The 24257-nt window shown below is 41.8% G+C and overlaps 1 protein-coding gene across 1 annotated transcript in view; it reads left to right on the top strand.

Moving 5' to 3' along the window:
- Positions 1–24257, top strand: part of SPEF2 (sperm flagellar and cilia associated 2) — a 1087451-nt gene that overhangs the window by 778194 nt on the left and 285000 nt on the right. The window contains exon 25 of the mRNA XM_086960525.1: positions 2697–2853. Coding sequence (XP_086816651.1) covers positions 2697–2853 — 157 coding nt within the window. The remainder of the gene's footprint in view (positions 1–2696; positions 2854–24257) is intronic.

Raw genomic sequence — 24257 nt, forward strand, 5'->3', positions numbered from 1 at the left:
TTCTTATTTTACAAATTTGCTGACTTGGTGCCTTAATTGCTCTTACACAATTCTATATGTTCTCCTCTTTCTTCATAATATTAATAACATATTTCAGGTCATGATTGTAAGTTGAAAGATTCTCATGTATGCAAGGATTGATTGTGACTTTTACAAATTGGTCCTGGATTAAAGAGCCGTATTGTGCCCCAAACTTAAATGCGTTCCACAAACCCCTTAAAATAACAATGTAGCTTTCAATTATTTTTTTTACCTTAATTCTAATGAGAAATGTATGTCTCACCAAAATGTTCTACTTGTTTTTTTGAGTGTAATTTGAAACACAGCAGGTTGTGCATCAGCTCTATTTCCTTTGCTCTAACAAACTCCCATAACATTTGGTAGATTTTTCCTGCCATCCATTCTCAAATTGTGGATTCAAATGTGTTGTTTCCGATAAGGCAAAAAGATGGGATTTAAAAGGTATAACCAATTGGTTGCAGAATAATTTGGAGTTCCCTCACGCGTTAAAAAATGGATGAGGTTGCTTTTTCATCATGAGAGTTGACATTATGTTGCAATGTTAGAAGTGCACTAAAACCTTCTGGTTAGCACAGTAAGTATAACAGAATATTAAGAAAACAGGAAGTCAGAAACATGGAAGAGGATTTAACTGTTTGGCAGCTCGTTGATGACAATGCAAAGTTAAAAGTGCAGAATTTGCAGAATATGGTATTGCTAGTGAATTTATAGAGCACAATATATCAGTACGCTTTACTAGAATTTCAAAGTGATAGAACAAAACTTAGCTCATCAATATTGAGGAACAAATTTCGCACAATGTATGCGAATCCTGGTTAAAGAATATTTACACCCTCCAGGAGGTAACATTTCTTTGAATTAAAAAATTAAAAGTGCAGAGCACTGGAGCATGCGCTCAAGCCGACAAAGCAGTTTTCTGTTAGACTATTGTGTCAGAGCCCTGAAGTCTAAATGTGCTCCTGGAGATGAATAGGCGCTAGCTACTGGATCGTTGGTGAGCTGAGGGCAATGCACTCAAGATGAAGCTTCCTGAAGCTTGGGAAACTTCTGAAACGCCGCTGAGAAGCTTGTGTTGATGCCTTGCCCTCAGTAACATGGCTAGAGAAGCACTTGGACTGCTGAAGAAAGTATTTGCCCTGAATGTAGAAGTCATATTTACTGAGCAGAAGCATTCTCCAATGGAGCCTGTGACAAAAGAAGAGTTCCTGTTGGGAGTCAGAGGCTGGAGATATACCTAAGTTTGGCTCCAGTGAGCATTATTCAGATAGCAATCAGCATAATGAGATACGCTTCAATGAGTTGCAAATCACAGTGCAAAGGCTACCATGATGCAAAATACTCAGATATACCTACTGACAAGGCAATAAACTACATAGTGACTGAGGCAAATGCTTTGCCCTGTATAACTTGTCCATGTATCAAAATGAAGAGAAAACTCACAAGGAATAGGAATTACTTTCAGGGTTTTTTTTTTTTTTTTTTTAAGAAATGTTTATTGAGTGTTAGCAAAAACATAAACAAAGCCATACAATAATGTAAGTGAATACAATAAATTAAGACAGAAGGCATTCAAGGTAATGAAAGGATTTTTTTTCCATAAACACAAATGAGGAGAAGAAATAAGAGTAAAGAAAAGAAGAGAGGAAAGAGGGAAAAGACAGAGAAGGAAGGGGAAAGAGGAGAGAAAGAAGCTAGATGAGAGTTGGGAAAATGCAAGAAGAAGAACAGGATATGAACTCACAAGGAATGGGTAGAAGAGAGGTAAGAAACAAAGGGGAGCCATAGGAGATCAGATTTGATTTTTAGAGGGACAGAAGAAGAAGAAGCAACAGAAAGTCTATGTTCATCGCATATGAAATTCCACCAAGTTATAACAGAAATTTTAGAATTATCTTTCCAGCAGGATCGAATCACTTTAAATGCAATAGCAATGAACAAATCAAGTAACCGAGCATTAGATGAGATCATATCTATATCATCTGATAAAGAACCTAGAAATACATTAGCCAACGCGAATGGTGCAGAACATTTAAACATACGCATGCATTTATCCCATATAGAGTTCCAAAATGAGAAGACAGAAGGGCAGTCAAACAGTTCAGGTTTAATCTTCTAAGAATCATCACCAATCACCTTGTTAGCTACCTATTTGGAATCAGTGACTGTTGATATTGGAATGTTCAGGTAAAACTAACAGACTAGTCTATTGTGTAAGAAGCATAGGTAGGAAAGGGGAAGATACCAAGGATACAAGTAGGAACGGTTAGCGATGAGAAAGGAAAATACCAATATTAGAAAACTTAAATATTCAATAGATACAATGTAGGGTGTGTATTTGTAGGTCATTGCAAAACTGAATGTCACTAGTGCAAAATGGAATCGAATATCTCTATGTTCAATGTTAACTGGGATATTAATTTTGTTTCCCCTGTTTAGCTTTATAGTTGTTTTGCTTGTGCCCTTACCCTAATTTCTAAGTAGGATTCAGCACTGCTCAATCTTACAAATACACACGCTGCTTTCTGTCACTGGGTATTGGTCCTTGGGTAAAACGACTCTGAAGTGGAGTGCATACACTTTTCACAGCTGACACAGTGAAATTAAACTAAACTTGATTCTTGTGAAGGATCATTCCTATTAATGCTGAGGATACACATCTCCATATTTTTCCTTAGCTGGCTGGTGAAGTACAACTAAAGGAAGCAGAGGAAGAAAAAGAGCGACAACAGATGGAAATAAAAGAAAAAGAACGTCTAAAAGCTTCCAAAGCAGCTTCTCGAGGAAGTGGTAAAAATGCTAAGAAAAAATCTAAATCCCCTAACAAAAAGAAAGGTAAATATGGTTTTATAATGCACACTGCAATGCATCAAGAACAAAAACTATTTGTGCTGGCTCGAAAATTAAGGCTGCAGTATTAATGTAATTAGGGTGTACTGGCATTATCTTGTTTTTTTGGTAGTATTTTAAGGGCCAGATGTACTAAGAAACCATTTTAAGAATCCCTAATTGCGAACCCTTGTGATTCGCAATTAGATAATCACAAAACAACATGTACCAAAGTATCATGAACAATTTCTGCAATTCCCAGTGAGTCGTAAATGACCTACCTCATCACTATTAATGAGGTAGGTCGCAATTTGCAACTCATTAGGTACCGTAAAAATCACAGGGATGGTGGCCTGCTGAGGTCAGCAGACCACCATGTCTGTGATTGCTTTTAAATAAAGCAATCTGTTTTGCTTTGTAAAAATCCCAATTTCTTTAAAGGAAAACGAGATGCATTACAAAAAGAACAATGAAAAGTTTTCTTTTAATTTTTTAAGACCAGGGAGAGGTCCGTGGAACCACTCGCTGCTCTTACAAAATGTTTTCACATACATTCACACAGGGGACAGGGTCCCCTTGGGACGCCTTCCTGTTTGCTAATGGGTTACCAGCAAACTTGAAGTTGGTGGTAATTGCGAATTTTTTGCGACTGCATTCACGGTCCCAAAACATTCCTACATACCAGTGTGACTCGCTATTATGAATGGATGCCCTTAACACGCCCTTTCGTAATAGTGACTCGCAAACCCTATTTTGTGAGTCTTAATAGGTTACCGACTCTTAATATAGAGTAGGTACATGCCAATAGCATTTTACCCGTCGCAAACGGCCCATTAAAACGCTTCCTACATCTGGCCCTAAACCCAGTCCTATAGTAATGAATAGTTAAAAGTTAGAGGTTGGCTAGTTTACTTTACCTTTGATTCTTACAGTGCCGTAGCATAACCTTATAGTTCCTTTTCAGCCAAGTTTCAAACATTTCGTGGTAAATCTCTACATCTTTAGTAAATACCTGTTTAAATTAAAGGGTGCTGCCAGCTTTCAGTAGATCAAGGCTGGGAATAGGCATTGGCATAATAAACATTTTTCCTGGCTTCAGTTTATGTTAGCGAACCACCTGTCAAATCTGGATTTCTCCCGATCTGCCTTCATATCCGTTGACATGAAAACATGAGAAGATAGCTAGTGAAATTCTTCAGCAGGTCACAGACTGCTGCATGATTCCATTGCCCAGATACCGAGATGCCAACCAAATCCACATTGCTCAAGTTTATTAACCTTTTTTTCATAGGTACCCATTCTGTGTTCCCCCTGTTATTCTGTAAGGGAAATACAGAGCTGGAATAAACATTTCTGATCAGACACCATATTGTCGCAGTTTGCTCTCCTTACAAAAGAAAATCTTTGTCACCATATCGGTACCCACCACAGTAACCACAACCCTCCCAGGGATGTGGCAGTTTGGGGATGTGAAGAGGTGGACCTGCTGCTCCTCCTTCTTCATCTTGAGAGTGTGGCATTACTCTTTCTCCCAGCATCCTCTTGGGTCACTGGCTCCTTGTCATCTCTCTTCCTTCTAGCATCCTCTTATGTCACGGGCTCCGCTGTTTCCGGCATTTGAATCAGCTTATTGGGGTAATCGTCTGTCGTCTGTTGACATGCAATTGTAATTGTTTTGTTTGCTTCCGTAGTGAACCAAGGGTGGTTAGTGACCAAAATAAATCTGGAGGTGCAGAGTTCTGGTGAAAAGAGTCCACAGCTGAAACATGTTTCTGATCTGTATCTTCCTGTGAGTTAACCAGAATTGCAAGTTAACCAACCCAGAATAGAGAATACCCTGCTAGACCCAGAATTATTGGTTCTTTAACCCAGGTTTTCCCTGACTCTAGGGAGTTTTACCCTCCTATTTACCACCTACACTGAACAGAAGTTGTAAGAAACTGGGTTACTGATTGAGGGGAATAAAACCCTATTCAAGCAGGAACCACAGTCCATATCAGTGTGAAGTCACAAGCAAAATCTTAAATTAACTTCTGCTCATCCCTCAGGTCGCTTGGCACAGAGCAGTCAGGCTTAACTCATCGGCAATGTGTAAAGTATTTGTGCAACACTTCAAACAGTAGCACAATGAAAATGCATCATGAAAGGAAAGGATTCCACACATGGTTAGAAAAATTGAGTAGTAGTTAACTAAATAAAGCAAGACCAAAACAACAAAAATCCAGCCAGTGGTACCAGAGTTCTGCAGGTTTAAAGATTCCAGTGAAATTAGTGCCACAAAGCGCTAACTGTGGATATCTAATTGTGCAGGACTGGGACAAAGCCACAAGTTCAGGACAACCACAATGTAGAGTGGACTGGCTACAGGAACCCACTTAGGCATGCTGACCAGGAGTACCATGAATCCTGGTTGCATGGTGATTCGAGGTCCTCCGCCAAGGATGCTGTGCCAGGCTGAGGTGAATCATCAGTTCTGAGGTGGTGTCATGTGAGGTCCTTCGTCGAGGATCGCATTGAATAGCGCTTGCGATTCAAAGCCTGGCACCGAGGAAGCATTGCATAATGAGACAATGCATCAGTTCCAAGGAGCTTTGAGGCTGTGATGCTAGAATCTGCTTTGTCGTCGAGGGTGCCATCAACAAGAAATATGTGATGAGAAGGCCTGCGTCAGGAATACTTCGCATTGGTGGCATTTCCAATGTGGGCTGCAAGGTAATTTGGAAATCCTAGTATCAGGAGAACCTTGGCAAGATGTGTTACGTTGGTTCTGCTCGGGACTGTGTCCATTAGCACAGGAGATGGATAGGATGGCAGAGCACCGTCAGGCCCACTTCCAAGAGTCCAGGACTGGTGTGGCACCACTTGACAGGGTGAGACTCACTGATGGGCACAGTCGAGGTGGTAGTTTCAAGGTTGTTAGAGCCACCTGTACCTGAGGGTCTATTCAGGAGGCCAGCCAACTAGACCTTGGATTCCTGGGTTCAATAGTTTCAGGTCCAGTCCTGCCCACCCAGGCAAGAGGTCAGCAGGTCATCACAAGAGAGCAGCAGTCCTACAGAGTAGAAGTCCATCAGAGTGGCAGTCCTTTCAGCAGCATAGGAGTCCTTCATCTTGGCAGAGTATCCACAGGTCCAGAAGTGTACTGAAGAGTTGGTGTTTGAGGTCCAATAGTTATACCCAGTTCTGCCTTTGAAGTGGCAGAAGCATCTAGAGGTTTCCCTTTGAAGTCCCCAGGCATACTGCCTTCCAGGTCCTGGCTCCAGACAAACTAGAGGATATGTGCAGCCCTTTGTGTGGAGGCTGGACACAGCCTATTGCTATGCCCAGCTCCGCCCTCCCATCCTGCCAGTGATGTCCCATCTAGGTACACCTAAGCGTGTGTGTCTGTCTAAGAGGAATACACAAAGCCCATCTGCCAGATACATCTAGACATGTGATGCATAGACAGGCTACAGGCATTAAATGGCTAAGGTACAAAAATGTCAACTTTCTAAATTTTAGTAAACAAACAAAATGCCAGTACTGCGCAACTAATCAAGAACTAACAAGGGAAATGAGTTATAAATCTCTCATTTTCACAGACCACTCTTTCAGTCAAGATTTTATCAAATAAAATGAGTTTATTTTGACTTATTCTTTTTAGGAAAGATTTTTGTAGTATTATAAAAGACGAAACAATAAATATTTGGCTTTTACTTAGTCCAACATATTTATCATGAATAAAATTGGGGGAGGAAAAAAGGGCCTTTGTGCTAGAAATGTTTTAACAAAAGCAGGAGTTATTTAGGAGTGAGGATGAGTGAGGGAGAAAAGGATAGGAAAGCGTTTAGATGACTCCATTCAAAACATTCAACTAGTATACACAAGTTGACGACAAGACAGACAAGGAATGATGGTGGGGGGATGAAGGGAGTGTGGGGGGTGTATGGTGGCCCTGCGTTAGTCCTATTTATATTAGCAGGTGAAACCAAATCCACTAAATGGAGGAAACAAAAAGTCAATACAATCAAAAAATTAGACCATCAACAGTTTTACATTTGGAAAACACAGTTGCAAAAGATTGGCCTAAATATATAGATTGACAAGTACAATGCGTTTCGAATCCCTTAGAATAGTGGGATTCTCTTCAGGACCAAACGGAAATAATCTGGAAGACATAAATTCGAAGATCATACTGTCAGTCATATTCCTGCGCAACTCTCAACTTAACATTTAGTCCAGCACACACTCAGATCCTACCTGTGCTTCTGTGTGTAGTCTTTTCTGTCAAAAAAATGGAAAAAGAGGGATGGAAAGCGAGGACTCATAAGTTATCAAGGTCAGGTGAAACGTCCTTAATGGAAGAAGTCCTTTTGTATATGTTACTCACTTAATTGCTGCTAGACGCGACCTCCTGGGTCCACTATGATCCGACGATCATTATGTAAAATGCCATTTTGTAGGAGATTTTCAGTTTTTTTAAAATTGTTTCTGGAAAGAAAACCGAAAGGTTGTGTGAAAATCCTGCTTTCCAACTCATCCTATGACGAATGGATTGTCAGTATAACAGCAAAATTTTGTCGCTCAGAACTGCTCGGGTGATAAGCGTTCCGCACTCGCGCTATATTTCAGAGAGGGTGGAATAGCAACGTGCTGGTAGCTGGTTGAAACGGGCATTTGTACAGAACTTTTTACTACTTTGGGAAAATATCGCAAAGTCCTCCGTTAGGAGCAGAAATGCAAACACGTATGCATTACGAGGCTCTAAAAAACGTATTTAAACTGTACAAAGGTAGCTTGCATCCAGCAAATAAGTGTTACCTTTAGTTTGGAAACAGGATTCCTCCGAGAGCGTCGCTTCCTTGAATGAAACGCTGTGTGATGGTTCCGGGTCAGCGGGTTTAAGTTCGGGCTTAGTCCCGGGTCAGCGGAATGCTGGGAATTGTGGTTTACGGACGAGTACATGTTACACGCTCCGACTTTGAAATGGACATGCTGGATCGATGGATAACACAGCATAGGATTTTAACCAGGGATTTTGTGTTTTTGATGGATCTAATTGCCTTGTAGATCTGTCCAAGTCGTACAAGGGTGGGTGGGTAAAGCTCCAACGCTGTGTATCCCTGACTGGGGTCCTTGTTCATAAGAACGGTCGTGTGTGTGTAAATGTGCTTAAGGCACTACAAAGTGGCTGGAATTCATGCTGAGTCCGGCTTTTTCATTTGTGTAATTATCAAGTAATCCTATAGACTATCATAAGGTAGGCAGCTCATGATGTTATTGCAGCACGTTTCAAGGGAAACACATGGTGCAGAGTTATAAGTTGTATAATTCAGACATCTCATTCAGACCTCGTGTTGTAGTATTGAATTTGAGAATGAGCATTGCTTCTCGCTGTCTTAATTTGGCCTCCAAATCTCCACCTCTCGGGTCAGGTTCAACTTTAGATATTATTGTCCATCTTAAATCATTGTCCCCATGTGCTTCATCGATCCAGTATTGAACTAGGGGGGCTGTTAGTACTTTTTTCTTGATCCTGGATTTGTGTTGTGATATCCTCTGCCCAGCTTCCTGGTTGGTCTTTCCTATATAAAGCTTGTTACATGGGCACAGGATTCCATAGACATGGTTCCTCGTTTTACAGTTTGTGAAGTGGTCGTGTTTCCACGATATACCTTCATGTTGGAACAGAGTTCCCTCAATTGTGGAAGTGCAACAGAGGTATGTTCCACATTTCCGATGTCCTGTGATTGGAGGAAGGTTTACATAGTCACATAATGTGGGGGCTCTTGTTTTAGGTATAGCTTCTCGCACAATTTGATTGGCGATACTTTTGTCCTTTTTGAAGGCAAAGAGTGGTGATTCAGTGAACTGGACATTTAGATCTTTTAGTAAGTGCCAGTTTTGATGAATAACTTTTTTGAAAAAGTTGATTGATGGACAAAAAGTAGATACACAGACTGTGCGTTTCAGATTTTTCTTTTCTTTCATTTTTAGCAGGTATTCACGTGGAGTCCACCACGCTCTCTTGATGGCTTGCTTTAGTAATTTTGATGGATAACCGCGGTCCAGTAATCCCTCTTTTAAAGCGTTGGCATGGTTCATATACTCATCCTTGAAGGAGCAGTTCCTCCGGATACGAAGGAACTGCCCCACGGGTAGGTGCTGTTTCAGACTTCTCGGGTGGTTGCTCGAATAGTGTAGAGCTTTATTTCGATCTGATTTTTTCTTGAAAAGAGTAGTCACTAGTTGGCCATTGGCGCAATAAACTTCAACGTCTAAAAAAGAAAGTCTAGTCTTAGATGAATGAATACTGAACTTAATGTCTCTCATCCTATTGTTCAGCCATTCGTGGAATCCTGAGAGCTGTTCTGTAGTGCCAGACCATGTAAAGAAAATATCATCAATAAAGCGGACCCATCCGCCGATCCATTGTTGGAACGGGTTATTGTTGTGGGTGTATGTGTCCTCGTATTGGCTCATGAACAATATTGCCAGTTCCAGGGCGAAAGGGCAGCCCATAGCGACTCCCTTTATCTGGAAATAGAAGTCGTCTTTGAACTTGAAGTAATTTTTTGTCAAAGCCATTTTGACTAATTGCAGGATGAATTCAGTAGGTATTTTGAATGGACGTTCCCTCTTGTTCAAAAAGATCTCTAGAACCTCTAGTGCTTGGTCCTGGGGGATTTGTGTATAGAGTGAGACAATGTCCATACTGACCAAAAGGTCATGGTTCTCATTGAATGGTAAATTGTGGAGTTTGTTTAGAAAATCCGTAGTGTCTTGAAGGAAGGATTTGACAGTTATCGTAAATGGCTTCAGGAAGAAATCGATGAATTTTGAGACGGGTTCGAATAATGAATCACAACCAGAGATGATAGGTCTACCTGGAGGTACTTTCTCATTTTTATGTACTTTGGGGAGCACATAGAAAAGCGGTGTTCGTGGATGTTTATTTACCAGATAGTTGTACTCATGTTTTCCAAGGAAGCCTTGTTCAAGGCCCCTAGTCTAGATCTTAGACATTTCGTTTTGGAGTTCAATAGTTGGATCTGTATTGATTTTGCCGTAGCAATCTTTGTCTGTTAATTGTCTAGTAGCTTCTGCTATATACTCAGTTGTTTCCCAGATCACAATGGAACCGCCTTTGTTGGCTTGCTTCACTATGATGTTCTCATATTTGTTGTCTCAAACGGAAACCACCGGATTAAGGAAAAAATCAAGCTTCTGTCCACCCGCCTACAAAAAGCCAAAAGAGGTAATTTATTTTGAAAAAACAGTTTTATCTGCGATTGCAGCCCAAGAAAAGAAGAAAAATGGCTATGTCAAATCTAACTTATCTACAGCTCAAAAACAAGCGCTACATTCTCTCAAAAATGATGAGAACATCATAGTGAAGCAAGCCGACAAAGGCGGTTCCATTGTGATCTGGGAAACAATTGAGTACATAGCAGAAGCTACTAGACAATTAACAGATAAAGAATGCTACCGCAAAATTAATACAGATCCAACTCTTGAACTCCAAAACGAATTGTCTAAGATCTTGACTAGGGGTCTTGAACAAGGCTTCCTTGGAAAACATGAGTACAACTATCTGGTAAATAAACATCCACAAACACCGCTTTTCTATGTGCTCCCCAAAGTACATAAAAATGAGAAAGTACCTCCAGATAGACCTATCATCTCTGGTTGCGATTCATTATTCGAACCCGTCTCAAAATTCATCGATTTCTTCCTGAAGCCATTTACGATAACTGTCAAATCCTTCCTTCAAGACACTACGGATTTTCTAAACAAACTCCACAATTTACCATTCAATGAGAACCATGACCTTTTGATCAGTATGGACATTGTCTCACTCTATACACAAATCCCCCAGGACCAAGCACTAGAGGTTCTAGAGATCTTTTTGAACAAGAGGGAACGTCCATTCAAAATACCTACTGAATTCATCCTGGAATTAGCCAAAATGGCTTTGACAAAAAATTACTTCAAGTTCAAAGACGACTTCTATTTCCAGATAAAGGGAGTCGCTATAGGCTGCCCTTTCGCCCCGGAACTGGCAATATTGTTCATGAGCCAATACGAGGACACATACATCCACAACAATAACCTGTTCCAACAATGGATCGGCGGATGGGTCCGCATTATTGATGATGTTTTCTTTATATGGTCTGGCACTACAGAACAGCTCTCAGGATTCCACGAATGGCTGAACAATAGGATGAGAGACATTAAGTTCAGTATTCAATCATCTAAGACTAGACTTTCTTTCTTAGACGTTGAATTTTATTGCGCCAATGGCCAACTAGTGACTACTCTTTTCAAGAAAAAATCAGATCGAAATAAAGCTCTACACTATTCGAGCAACCACCCGAGAAGTCTGAAACAGAACCTACCCGTGGAGCAGTTCCTTCGTATCCGGAGGAACTGCTCCTTTAAGGATGAGTATATGAACCATACCAACACTTTAAAAGAGAGATTACTGGACCGCTGTTATCCATAAAAATTACTAAAGCAAGCCATCAAGAGAGCATGGTGGACTCCACGTGAAGAGCTGCTAAAAAAGAAAGAAAAGAAAAATCTGAAACGCACAGTCTGTGTATCTACTTTTTGTCCATTATCCAACTTTTTCAAAAAAGTTATTCATCAAAACTGGCACTTACTAAAAGATCTAAATGTCCAGTTCACTGAATCACCACTCTTTGCCTTAAAAAAGGACAAAAGTATCGCCAATCAAATTCTGCGAGCAGCTTTACCTAAAACAAGAGCCCCCACATTACATGACTATGTAAACCTTCCTCCAATCACAGGACATCGGAAATGTGGAACATGCCTCTGTTGCACTTCACAATTGAGGGAACTCTGTTCCAACATGAAGGTATATCGTGGAAACACGACCACTTCACAAACTGTAAAACGCGGAACATAGTCTATGGAATCCTGTGGCCATGTAACAAGCTTTATATAGGAAAGACCAACCAGGAAGCTAGGCAAAGGATATCACAACACAAATCCAGGATTAAGAAAAAAGTACTAACAGCCCCCCTAGTTCAACACTGGATCGATGAAGCCCATGGGGACAATGATTTAAGATGGACAATAATATCTAAAGTTGAACCTGACCCAAGAGGTGGAGATTTGGAGGCCAAATTAAGACAGCGAGAAGCAATGCTCATTCTCAAATTCAATACTACAACACGAGGTCTGAATGAGATGTCTGAATTACACAACTTATAACTCTGCACCATGTGTTTCCCTTGAAACGTGCTGCAATAACATTATGAGATGCCTACCTTATGATAGTCTATAGGATTACTTGACAATTACACAAATGAAAAAGCCGAACTCAGCATATATTCCAGCCACTTTGTAGTGCCTTAAGCACATTTACACACACACGACCGTTCTAATGAACAAGGACCCCAGTCAGGGATCCACAGCGTTGGAGCTTTACCCACCTGCCCTTGTACGACATGGACAGATCTACAAGGCAATTAGATCCATCAAAAACACAAAATCCCTGGTTAAATTCCTATGCTGTGTTATCCATCGATCCAGCATGTCCATTTCAAAGTCGGAGCGTGTAACATGTACTTGTCCGTAAACCACAATTCCCAGCATTCCGCTGACCCGGAACTAAGCCCTAACTTAAACTCGCCGACCCGGAACCATCACACGGCGTTTCATTCACGGAAGCGACGCCCTCGGAGGAATCCTGTTTCCAAACTAAAGGTAACACTTATTTTCTGGATCCAAGCAACCTTTGTACAGTTTAACCCCTTTGATGCTCGTGACGAGCTCAGCTCGTGATGAGGCACAGTGGAGCTGTGCTTATGACGAGCTGAGCTCGTCATGAACAATGGGGTTCGATAAGGATCAGCACAGGAGGGAAAAACCATTAGCAGCCAAGGTGTTAAATATGTTTTTTAGAGCCTCGTAACCCATACGTGTTCGCATTTCCGCTCCTAACGCAGGACTTTGCGATATTTTCCCGAAGTAGTAAAAAGTTCTGTACAAATGCCCGTTTCAACCAGCTACCAGCACGTTGCTATTCCACCCACTCTGAAATATAGCGCGAGTGCGGAACACTTATTAGCCGAGCAGTTCTGAGCGACAGAATGTTGCTGGTATACTGACAACCCATTCATCATAGGATGAGTTGGAAAGCAGGATTTTCACACAACCTTTCGGTTTTCTTTCCAGAAACAATTTAAAAAAAACTGAAAATCTCCTCCAAAATGGCATTTTACATAATGATCGTCGGATCATAGTTGACCCAGGAGGTCGCGTCTAGCAGCAATTAGGTGAGTAACATATACAAATGGACTTCTTCCATTAAGGACGTTTCACCTGACCTTGATAACTTATGAGTCCTCGGTATTCATCCCTCATCCCTCTTTTTCCAGTTTTTTGACAGAAAAGACTACACACAGAAGCACAGGTAGGATCTGAGTGTGTGCTGGACTAAATGTTAAGTTGAGAGTTGCGCAAGAATATGACTGACAGTATGATCTTCGAATTTATGTCTTCCAGATTATTTCCGTTTGGTCCTGAAGAGAATACCACTATTTTAAGGGATTCGAAACGCGTCGACCTTGTCAATCTGTATATTTAGGCCAATCTTTTGCAACTGTGTTTTCCAAATGTAAAACGGTTGATGGTCTAATTTTTTGATTGTATTGACTTTTTGTTTCCTCTATTTAGTGGATTTGGTTTCACCTGCTAATATAAATAGGACTAACGCAGGGCCACCATACACACCCCACACTCCCTTCATCCCCCCACCATAATTCCTTGTCTGTCTTGTCGTCAACTTGTGTATACTAGTTGAATGTTTTGAATGGAGTCATCTAAACGCTTTCCTATCCTTTTCTCCCTCACTCATCCTCACTCCTAAATAACTCCTGCTTTTGTTAAAAAGTTTCTAGCACAAAGGCCCCTTTTTCCTCCCCCAATTTTATTCATGATAAATATGTTGGACTAAGTAAAAGCCAAATATTTATTGTTCCGTCTTTTCGAATACTACAAAAATCTTTCCTAAAAAGAATAAGTCAACATTTAAAAATAAACTCATTTGATTTGATAAAATCTTGACTGAAAGAGTGGTCTGTGAAAATGAGAGATGTATAACTCATTTCCCTTGTTAGTTCTTGATTAGTTGCACAGTACTGGCATTTTGTTTGTTTACTATAATTTTGGCGTAATCTTACTGCGCTTAAGCCAAAACCCTTGTTGCTGTTAACTTTCTAAATTTGGCTTTTTCGAAATTGTAATTCAAAATCCAGCTTCACCATGAGAGAGGATTTTACATTACAATTCCAAAGACACAAAACACAAACTAGTTACTGTTCCCAGTTGGAGTTTACAGCTCATAAAATGTAATAGGGTAACTTCAATGTTATCGTATTGGAGATGTAGGCCATGTAAGAAACAAATGTAAGATTTTTTCACTACCAAGACATGGACACCCGAAAAGTAAATGCCCTACTTTTGACATGTAATGCACCCTGCACTCTGGGTTGTCCAGGCCCACCCTAGAAATGGCTTAAATGTATTATAAATAAAGGGTTGGGCCTGGCAGAAGGTTTATTTCGCCAGGTCAATATGGCATTGTAAAACTGCACACATAGGCCGTGATGGCAGCCCTGAGACATGTTTAAAATACTACTTAAGTGGGAGGCACAATAAGCGCTGCAGACCCACTAGCTGCATTTAATGAATAGGCCCTGGCTACATGTAGCACCCCTTTACTATGGACTTATTAGTAAATTAAATATGTCATGTTTTGCGGAGTGAGCACACGCACTTTAGCACTGGTTAGCAGTGCTAAAGTGCACCGGATCCTAAGGGAGACAAAAACAAGGTCAGTAAAAATGAAGGAAGAAGCCAAAAGGTTTGGGGGAAGACCACCCTAAAGCTGACAGGCCGGTCTAACAGTGGTCATATCTACAAGATGATCTTTTTTGACAAAAATATGGTAAAATTGCCAGATATAGAAAGTTTGCTGTAGGTAAGTAGGGACTTGGGACTGAGAGGAGATACGCCTTACTCCGCCTATAAGATATGTGAGTTACTTCTCATTCTTGCATAGATCATCTGCTTGAATGATAGAGAGGGTGAAGCAAAAGTTGTGTAGAATGTTCCTTGCTGAGGGTGCCTCAAACACCATGAATTAGCTGTTAGTTTTTTATGATTTCTGGGATACTGTTGGAAAGTTGGGCATTGGTAGGGGTAAGTATGCACCTGCCACCAGTAATAAGTCCTCTAACATGGTATAGGGATCCAGTAAAGGCCTCAATAAATTAGTCCCTCACTCAACCCTTGGTAGCTGTGACTGAGCATTCAGGCCTAACTTAGGAGACAGGTAGGTAAAGCATTTAAAAACACCAATACAACAAATAAGTAAGCCACAACACACAATAGAAATCCCATGCCAATTTATAAACTTAGTAAATATTTTAATGAATAAATAGACACCAAAACAACAGAAATGCAATATAGGGAACCAGAGATATGATTTTTTTTTAATTAACCAGTGCTTAAATACCCATAGTGCCACTCAGGGAGATCTGGTCATGCTTAACTGGAACAAAGTCACAGTTTCAGCCGGACCGCAATGGAGCCCTGGTCGGATACACTAAGCGGGAGGCCCCTGTCCAAATTTTACTTTCACACTTTAAAAACTTTTCTGGAGATTTTTCTCCTGATGGACCTCACTGCTTTTCACTGGTGAGCTTTCGCCGGCTTAATTTTCAAGGCAGCTCCCGTTCAAATCTTGGAAGTTGGAGCTCCGGAGCTTTTCAGCGGGATAATCTAAAATCCTGGCTGGATCGCTGTTGAAGGTGGCCGCTCTGACTCTCTTGGTCGGGTCAATCACCAAAGGTCTGGAATCTCCTGAATGGTCTCTGGAAGCTCTAGACCACAATTCCCACAACGCACCTGGCTAAATCCTTAAAAATCCACTGGGTGCACTCCAGGAATGGGACTCTGGCTGGAGATGATGCATATGGGCTCTGTTAACTTGCAGCTGCAGGGAGTCCACTTCTTAATCCTCCTTGAAGCAAGGCACAGTCCTCAGAGCTGTAGTACCAAATTGTGCTGCAGGTGCAGTCTTTCAGAGTGCAGACCTTTGGGTGCAAATTCAGATTTCAGCATATCAGTTCTTCTTTTCCCTGTAGTTTTAGGCAACAGAACTGAGAGGCTATGTACCTCTCACATATTTATTTTCAGCTTCTGTGCATCAAGAGGAGGGCACCCCTGACCAATGTGATGCAGATGGCGCTCTGACCCCATCGAGAGGCCTTCATGCGATAGATGCTAACAATATCTAAACGCTAGATAATCGGAAATTCAAGCCAACACACGCTTCCTTCCATAAATTCACGTTGATCATACTACTATGTCCCGATGATGATCTCAAGTATCTGAGATCGAAACGCTGTCGACCTCTTCAAAAAATACCTCATTTTTGTACACAATTGATTTAAGATTTTTACTGTAATTTTTTCAATGCGGTGTTTTTTTAATTGTTCACTATCACCCCCCCCCCCCCCCCCCTTCACGCACTTTCACAATTATGTGTGAGCACTGGATCTATCACTTACGTATATGATACTCTATTTATGACCATAATACATGCGTTGTCATTGAAAAACCTTGTGTCCTAACATATATTAAGTTTAACAGTCCTATGGGACTTGTCTACAATGTCTCCAGTCTTTGACTAACACTACAATTGAATTACTAGTAGCCTAGGCTACTGGATGACCATCCTTGGCCCCTACCAGACCTCTGTCTCTTACACTGCCTTAATGACCCCCGGTCTCAACTCTAGGGTGCCCTTGTTTCTAAACACAGTCCGCAAAACAAGGCTGCATTTAAAGTGACAGACAGCCACTCAGCAGTGCACACTTGCAAAGTGCATGAAATCTGCTGCGCTGCTAAACCGCCATGCCCTATTATCTACTAGGGGATTATAGGGAGATTATTACCCTTTACCCTATTACATAATAGGGACCTGTAGAGTCTGTGAGGCCAATTGTAAGTGTACACTAATACATAGTGTATCCTATACATGTGTTATGTTTTAAACATAGCACTGGCCTAGGCCTGTCAGCATTAGCCAGGGAACAGTCTGAGTTAGTATCAACCACCAGAATCATTCAGAAAACAATAGGGGTGAACATGGCAAATGGATGACTTTCTAACAGATGCCATCTTCTGGTAGGTCTACACTGTCTACCTCGTTTGGTATGGAACGATTGTCTACCATTTGCAATAAATCCAGGAAAACATGTACTTGTTGCTGGTGGCTAGTTCTAAGTTTTCAGCCCTTCAAGAAATGTGCCACAGCCAAGACAATTTGTTTTTAGGTCTCGCCTGAGCCAGCACATGTGTTGGTCTCGCGAGACATTTAGTAAGTGGGCTTTAGAAATCCGACCACACGCTTTTGTTGTGGCCTAAAGCTTGCGGTTACGCGTGCGGTCACGCGCAGAGACGCCATCTGGCTTTCCTCCTCTCTCTTGTCATGGCTTATTAAGATTTCTTTGGGCGCGCGCGCACACACACAACTCCCGGAGTTGCTCCTCTCTCTTGTCATAGCTCATTAAGCTTCATTTTAGCGCTCGCGCACACAACTCCCGGGCTTGTTCGAGAAGCTTTTTATTTTGGTCTTTTTACAGGCTTCGTCGTGCCCTGCTTTTAGACCCCACCGCCAGTCCCAGTGCTGTGCCGCGAGTGCAGTGAGTTTTTATTTCCCTCACTTCACTTTATAAATCAGCACGCACCCGCATCTTGAACACCTGTTAACAATGCTTCTTTATTTTGTAGCAGTTTGTCAAAGCGCCACACCTTCCTCAGATTGCACACCGCCTCTGAAGCAATAGTCCATCTCACTCCTTCGTTTCCCGCTACTGCGCTTCACGTTTTGGGCAGCAGGATGCTAACAATGCATGTTTATTTTAGCAAACCACCCTAAAATAAGCAAGCATTGATAGCGCTGTGCTGTCCAAAACATGAAGTGCGGTATACTCCAACACTGCGCTTCATGTTTTGTTCCCTGACACCCGCTTCATGTTTTGGACACCAGGGTGCTAACAATGCTTGTTTATTTTACGAAAACCGCACTAAAATAAACAAGCATTGATAGCGCTGTGCTGTCTAAAACCTGAAGGGTGGTAAACTACAAAACCGTGCTTCATACTTTGGACAGCACAGTGCTAACAATGCTTGTTTTTTTAGCAGAGGTGCTGTCAGCTTCATGGTGTGTTTTGATTTTCTCATTTCCATATTGGGGCAACCCCCACCCTCCCTTACTCCGTCCCCGCCTCCACAGCACACACTATGCTGCCTCTCTCCCGGTTGTAGTCAGTGCTCCTGCAGCTGCTCAACAGCTGCCTTTACCACCTCCAGGCTTGCAGTAAGGACATGAATGAGGGGGAGGAGGAAGAGCAAGTATCTGTGAACCTCCCTGAGGCACGGATCAAAAGCAGGTCAAACTAAAAATTACACACATGGAAGTCTTCCGTTCGTTTCAGTTATTTTTTATTTATATTTAATAAATTAACATTTTGGATCAAAAATATTTGATGATTTGAGGCCATTTCATATGGTAAATATGCTCCGACACTCCCCCCTCCCCTTCCCCCTCCACCATTGCATGACTCTGAGAGAAGCGGGCGCTCTGTTAAATAAATAAATCTGCGGACGCTTCCACTGTTTTTCCCTCTCCGTTCATGTCGCCTGTTATTCTTTTGATTCAGAAAAGGGGGTGGTGATGAACAGAGTGTCTGAATTAAGCAGACCACTCTTACCCAGTCCAAAGATCAGGGCTTGATCCATCACCGTTTTTTAGCTCACTGCACCATCCCAGCTCAGAACTTGGCTATATGCAAATTAGTCTGACCCTGGCCCAGTGCATCATGGGAACAGGGCAGACCAAACTACCAAGCCAATTCTTGTACTGGGAAGGAAACAAGCTACCGGGGACCGGTTTCTGGCATTTCAGCCGTCTTCGGCCCGGCTTGCTTGAATCCTGATGGTGCATACAGCCAGGTTCTGAAACTGGGATGGTGCAGTGAGCTAAAAAACGGTGTTGGATCTAGCCCTGATCTCTTGACTGGGTGAGAGTTTTCTGCTTAATTCAGAGACTCTGTCCCTCGCCACCCCTTGTTGTAAATATTTTTGTCCACCCTAAGCGTGGAAGGGTATACTCAGACATGAGTCCCTTGCTCATTGCACCATCAGGATTCAAGCAAACCGGGCCGAAGACGGCTGTAATGCCAGAAACCGGTCCCCGGGAGCTTGTTTCCTTCCCAGTGTAAGAATTGGCTTTTGTAGTTTGGTTTGCCCTGTTCCCATCATGCACTGGGACAGGAACAGACTAATTTGCATACAGCCAGGTTCTGAAACTGGGATGGTGCAGTGAGCTAAAAAACTGTGTTGGATTTAGCCCTGATCTCTTGACTGGGTGAGAGTTTTCTGCTTAATTCAGAGACTCTGTCCCTCACCACCCCTTGTTGTAAATATTTTTGTCCACCCTAAGAGTGGAAGGGTATACTCAGACATGAGTCCCTTGCTCATTGCACCATCAGGATTCAAGCAAACCGGGCCGAAGACGGCTGTAATGCCAGAAACCGGTCCCCGGGAGCTTGTTTCCTTCCCAGTGTAAGAATTGGCTTTTGTAGTTTGGTTTGCCCTGTTCCCATCATGCACTGGGACAGGAACAGACTAATTTGCATACAGCCAGGTTCTGAAACTGGGATGGTGCAGTGAGCTAAAAAACGGTGTTGGATCTAGCCCTGATCTCTTGACTGGGTGAGAGTTTTCTGCTTAATTCAGAGACTCTGTCCCTCACCACCCCTTGTTGTAAATATTTTTGTCCACCCTAAGCGTGGAAGGGTATACTCAGACATGAGTCCCTTGCTCATTGCACCATCAGGATTCAAGCAAACCGGGCCGAAGACGGCTGTAATGCCAGAAACCGGTCCCCGGGAGCTTGTTTCCTTCCCAGTGTAAGAATTGGCTTTTGTAGTTTGGTTTGCCCTGTTCCCATCATGCACTGGGACAGAAACAGACTAATTTGCATACAGACAGGTTCTGAAACTGGGATGGTGCAGTGAGCTAAAAAACGGTGTTGGATCTAGCCCTGATCTCTTGACTGGGTGAGAGTTTTCTGCTTAATTCAGAGACTCTGTCCCTCACCACCCCTTGTTGTAAATATTTTTGTCCACCCTAAGCGTGGAAGGGTATACTCAGACATGAGTCCCTTGCTCATTGCACCATCAGGATTCAAGCAAACCGGGCCGAAGACGGCTGTAATGCCAGAAACCGGTCCCCGGGAGCTTGTTTCCTTCCCAGTGTAAGAATTGGCTTTTGTAGTTTGGTTTGCCCTGTTCCCATCATGCACTGGGACAGGAACAGACTAATTTGCATACAGCCAGGTTCTGAAAGTGGGATGGTGCAGTGAGCTAAAAAACGGTGTTGGATCTAGCCCTGATCTCTTGACTGGGTGAGAGTTTTCTGCTTAATTCAGAGACTCTGTCCCTCACCACCCCTTGTTGTAAATGTTATTCTTTTGAAGCACAGTCTCTGAATGAGCAGTAATTAAAACAGTGAAGGGGCTCTTTGATGATGTGTTTGTAAAATTTTGGAGATGCCCGGTCACACTTATTTTATAAACTTGTTTAATTAACTTTCAACCCCTGTTGTCTTGAAGGAAATGAGGAAGCTACTCTTCTATGTAACTCTGTGCTTCAAGAAAGTCCACGCAGTCTTGTTGTGCTGCAGAGTGATGGTGTAAAGTGGTGCTGCAGATTGGTGCTGCAGAGTGGTGCTGTAGAGTGGTGGTTTAGATCGGTGCTGTAAAGGGGTACTGTAGAATAGTGCTGTGGAGTGGTGCTGTAGAGTGGTGCTGTAGAGTGGTGCTGTAGAGTGGTGCTACACAGTGGTGCTTTAGAATGATGCTGTAAAGGGGTACTGTAGAGTAGTGCTGTAGAGTGGTGCTGTAGAGTAACTGTAGAGTGGTGCTATAGAGCTCTTCAACATAGCTTAAAAACATTGCAAAAGCCAATCGCTGTGGCCAAAATCTTACAAAGGTCCCAAAGGCGAGACCTATTGGCTATGCCAATGGTAGTTTCTATAGCTGCTACAAATATAACTGGTGAAAGCCCGGGGTGAACTAGTGAAGATATAAACCTGCAAATTCAAGATGTATGCAGATGTCAGCAGCTGCGATTAATACACTGACCTCATTTGCCAGCTGACTGACCCTTTAAAACAGAATACTTGTGTAGTAGCCTTGTTGGTCACTTGTATGGGTTGGAAGAGAAAAGCTTCAGTGGGTTTGTTATGCCACGAAATGAAGATTGCCATGATGTCCATCATGACGGTCCCTAGTTCTTCTTCTATGTGGGATTGAGAGAGTTCTGCAGGAACCAAAGGCATTGCAAGCTATATGAGCTTCCACTGATCAGTATACTTCACTGTGTGTTTATACGAAGTTCTGAACCACTTTGGTTTGTAAATGTAAATATAAAATGTTATCCAGCAATGAGACCTTTATGAACATGCTTTGCTAGTTTTCCAATGTGTCTCAAGCTTGAATTTTTGAAGATACCATTCTCTTATCAAATTACATGGAAGCACATGGTTCTTTTTTTGTGTGCTTAGCTTGGGTTCTGCCATAAACATTTGACCCAAAGTCTCTTTCAATACAAAAAACAAAAACATGGAGTAGAACAGCTTTGTAGAAAAGAATGTCAAAATGTTTTTATTAAATATTGTACAATCAATAGAACATAAATACTTTTTGCCAAACTTTATTGATGATTATGATCCGTCTGAAGTTTTAATTGGTAGATAAAATATCTTAAAATCCTTATTGGGTAGCTTAATAAAATGCAAGCAAGTAAAGTGTTGTTAATATTGTTTCAAGTTAAACTATCATGAAATATTTTATGATATTTTTAAAAGCTGTATTTTATTTTTCGTTTGTAATAAAAGTTTGAATTTCATATTTATTTAGTTTTGCTAAAGGTAGAACTAGTGATTTCACATTTATAAAAATGTTTAAGATTTCTGAAACAGTTTTAGGATTTTAGAGAATGCTTAGGTTCTGTCTGAAAAGATTGTACAATAAGTTATTTGAAAAATATAATGAAATCACCAAATGTTTGGAAACCAAAATAGACATAGACGTAATGAAATTGCAAATGTCTATTTAAAGAAAATCACTTAAAACCAATATACCATTTTACATTTATCTCTGATATAATTATTTGTCTAACCCAACAAATTAGTGAAAATTTGATTCAGGATGCCATAAACAAAAGCCATAGAAAGTTCTCCTTCTGCCCCATTAATCATTTAACCAGTGTAATTTTTGAGAGATGAAGAAGTATGCAAGTTGTTTATCTCACTTGAGACGTTTACTTCTCTCATGGTGTTCCCAGAGGAATTCATGAATGGCTCAAACAGAGTCTAGGATTATCAACTAGATTGTGCCACCAGCGTCAATTACAGTCTCCCAAAGTAGCAGCTGTGACACCAACGAATAGTTCAGAGCATGACAGTCATGTTTACTGCTGGCCTAAAAAAAAGAAACAGACTCTGGCTTTTTGTTGATATCTCCACTGAAACCAGCTTGAAAGGTTTTGCCTTATGTTTAAATAACTTGTACGTGTGAAACCTCATCCTTAATGTGCAAATTGTAGCCAGAATGGACAGAAATTTCATATGGAATATCATAGATTTTAAGACAGCCCTTCACATTCAATAAGTCCCCTCTTACCCCCACCATCTTATAAAAAAAACCCTCTGAAATCCCTCCTATTTACTTAGCCTTAGAGTCAGTACCAGCACCATGGATAACATGATACCAGAAACACAGCAAACCCCAGCAGATGACCGGAACACTTTGCTTTGAAATGATTACGTTGATAGTGAAACCGGTACCTATTCCACTAGTACCTGGAGGTACATAAAGTCTGTACTTTAGAAGTGAGGGACAAGTTCCATTACTTGGACATGTGGCCAGAAAGAGTGTATTTAATTCAACACATTCTACCACCATCAAAAGTCGTACTGGTCAGGGTCGTCAGTGCTATCCGCAGAGCCCCCCAGTTCATGAGAGTAGCCTAGTAACAGTGTGCGCCTGTTTGAAAAAGCAATCAGAGACCGGGAACAGAGAGTTCTGAAGTGCATATATGAATTTAGGGAGGTATATAATGTTTTATAGGGCTTATCAGCCCAGTAGGGATATAGGTAGCCTACTCCAGTGGTTCACATTGTGCTTGTATTCGTCTAGGATTGTGCCAAGGTTAGAATCAAAGAAAAGATACTAATTACTTGTGACGTAGATCCTCAGATATTGTAACAGTTTCTCCTACGGTTGTATTGGATATCACCAACCATCTCACAATTACCCTCCCGCTAGAAGGAAGAGGCATGATTTTCTCCAGTTGATGCATAGTCCAGAAAAAAAATGCAGGCTGTAAAGATCTCTAGGTTGCTATTGATCAAGTCATCCAGTTCTGCATGGTACAAGAGCACATCATCTGCGTACAGGAAGACCATGTCTTCCCAGTTGGGGTCCCAGCGCAATCCCCTGAGAAGTGCATCTCCTGCTTCCAATTAACCAATGGTTCCAGTGCTAACACAAAGGGGGTGAAAAGGGTGCATCCCTATCCCATCCCTCTCCCAGGTGCAAACTCGCCTGGCAGCATGCCATTGACCCTCACTCTCGCAGTGGGATGGGTGTGGAGATTTTGCACCAAACAATGTAAGGAGGGACCAAAGCCCATGTGCTTTAAGAGTGTCATCATGAAGTGCCATTTGAGGGAGTCAAACACCTTAACAGCATCCAACACCAGGATTGTGACGGACTCCTGTATATTACCCTCCCGGGTTAGGCATTCAAATAAGTGCCACAGGTTATGCTTGGTGGATCTGTAGGGCATAAATCTGGACTGAGTTGGTGCTACAATTGTGTTGATTACCTGCAACAGTTGGGTTGTTAATACCTTTTCAAGTATTTTTGTCTCTATGTGAAGAAGTGAGATGGACCTGTGCAAAGAGCAGTGTGTGGCTGTTGAAAGTCGCGGGGAAGTTCCCCTACTGATTGAGCCTTGTGACACAAATCCTGGATCTGTTTAACCACTTAACATCAGACACAGTTAAAGAACTCAGGGGGGAAGTCCATGTGGGCCTGGTGTCTTTTCTAACTTCAATTAGGTCAGGGCATCATTGATCTCACCCTCCTGGATTTCTCTCTGAAGGAACCTAACCGCCTCTCCATTCAATTGTGAGACAGGGATATCTTTGAGAACCCAGTCCTAGTCGTGTGCCATCCCCTGGTCCATTCTCGAGGAGTATGGGTCTTTTCGCAAGTCAGCAAAAACTTCCGCTATTGCAACCACCGCTTTTATTTT

The sequence above is a fragment of the Lissotriton vulgaris genome, chromosome 3_1, assembly GCF_964263255.1.
Source record: "Lissotriton vulgaris chromosome 3_1, aLisVul1.2, whole genome shotgun sequence".
In the NCBI taxonomy this organism is placed as follows: domain Eukaryota; kingdom Metazoa; phylum Chordata; class Amphibia; order Caudata; family Salamandridae; genus Lissotriton; species Lissotriton vulgaris.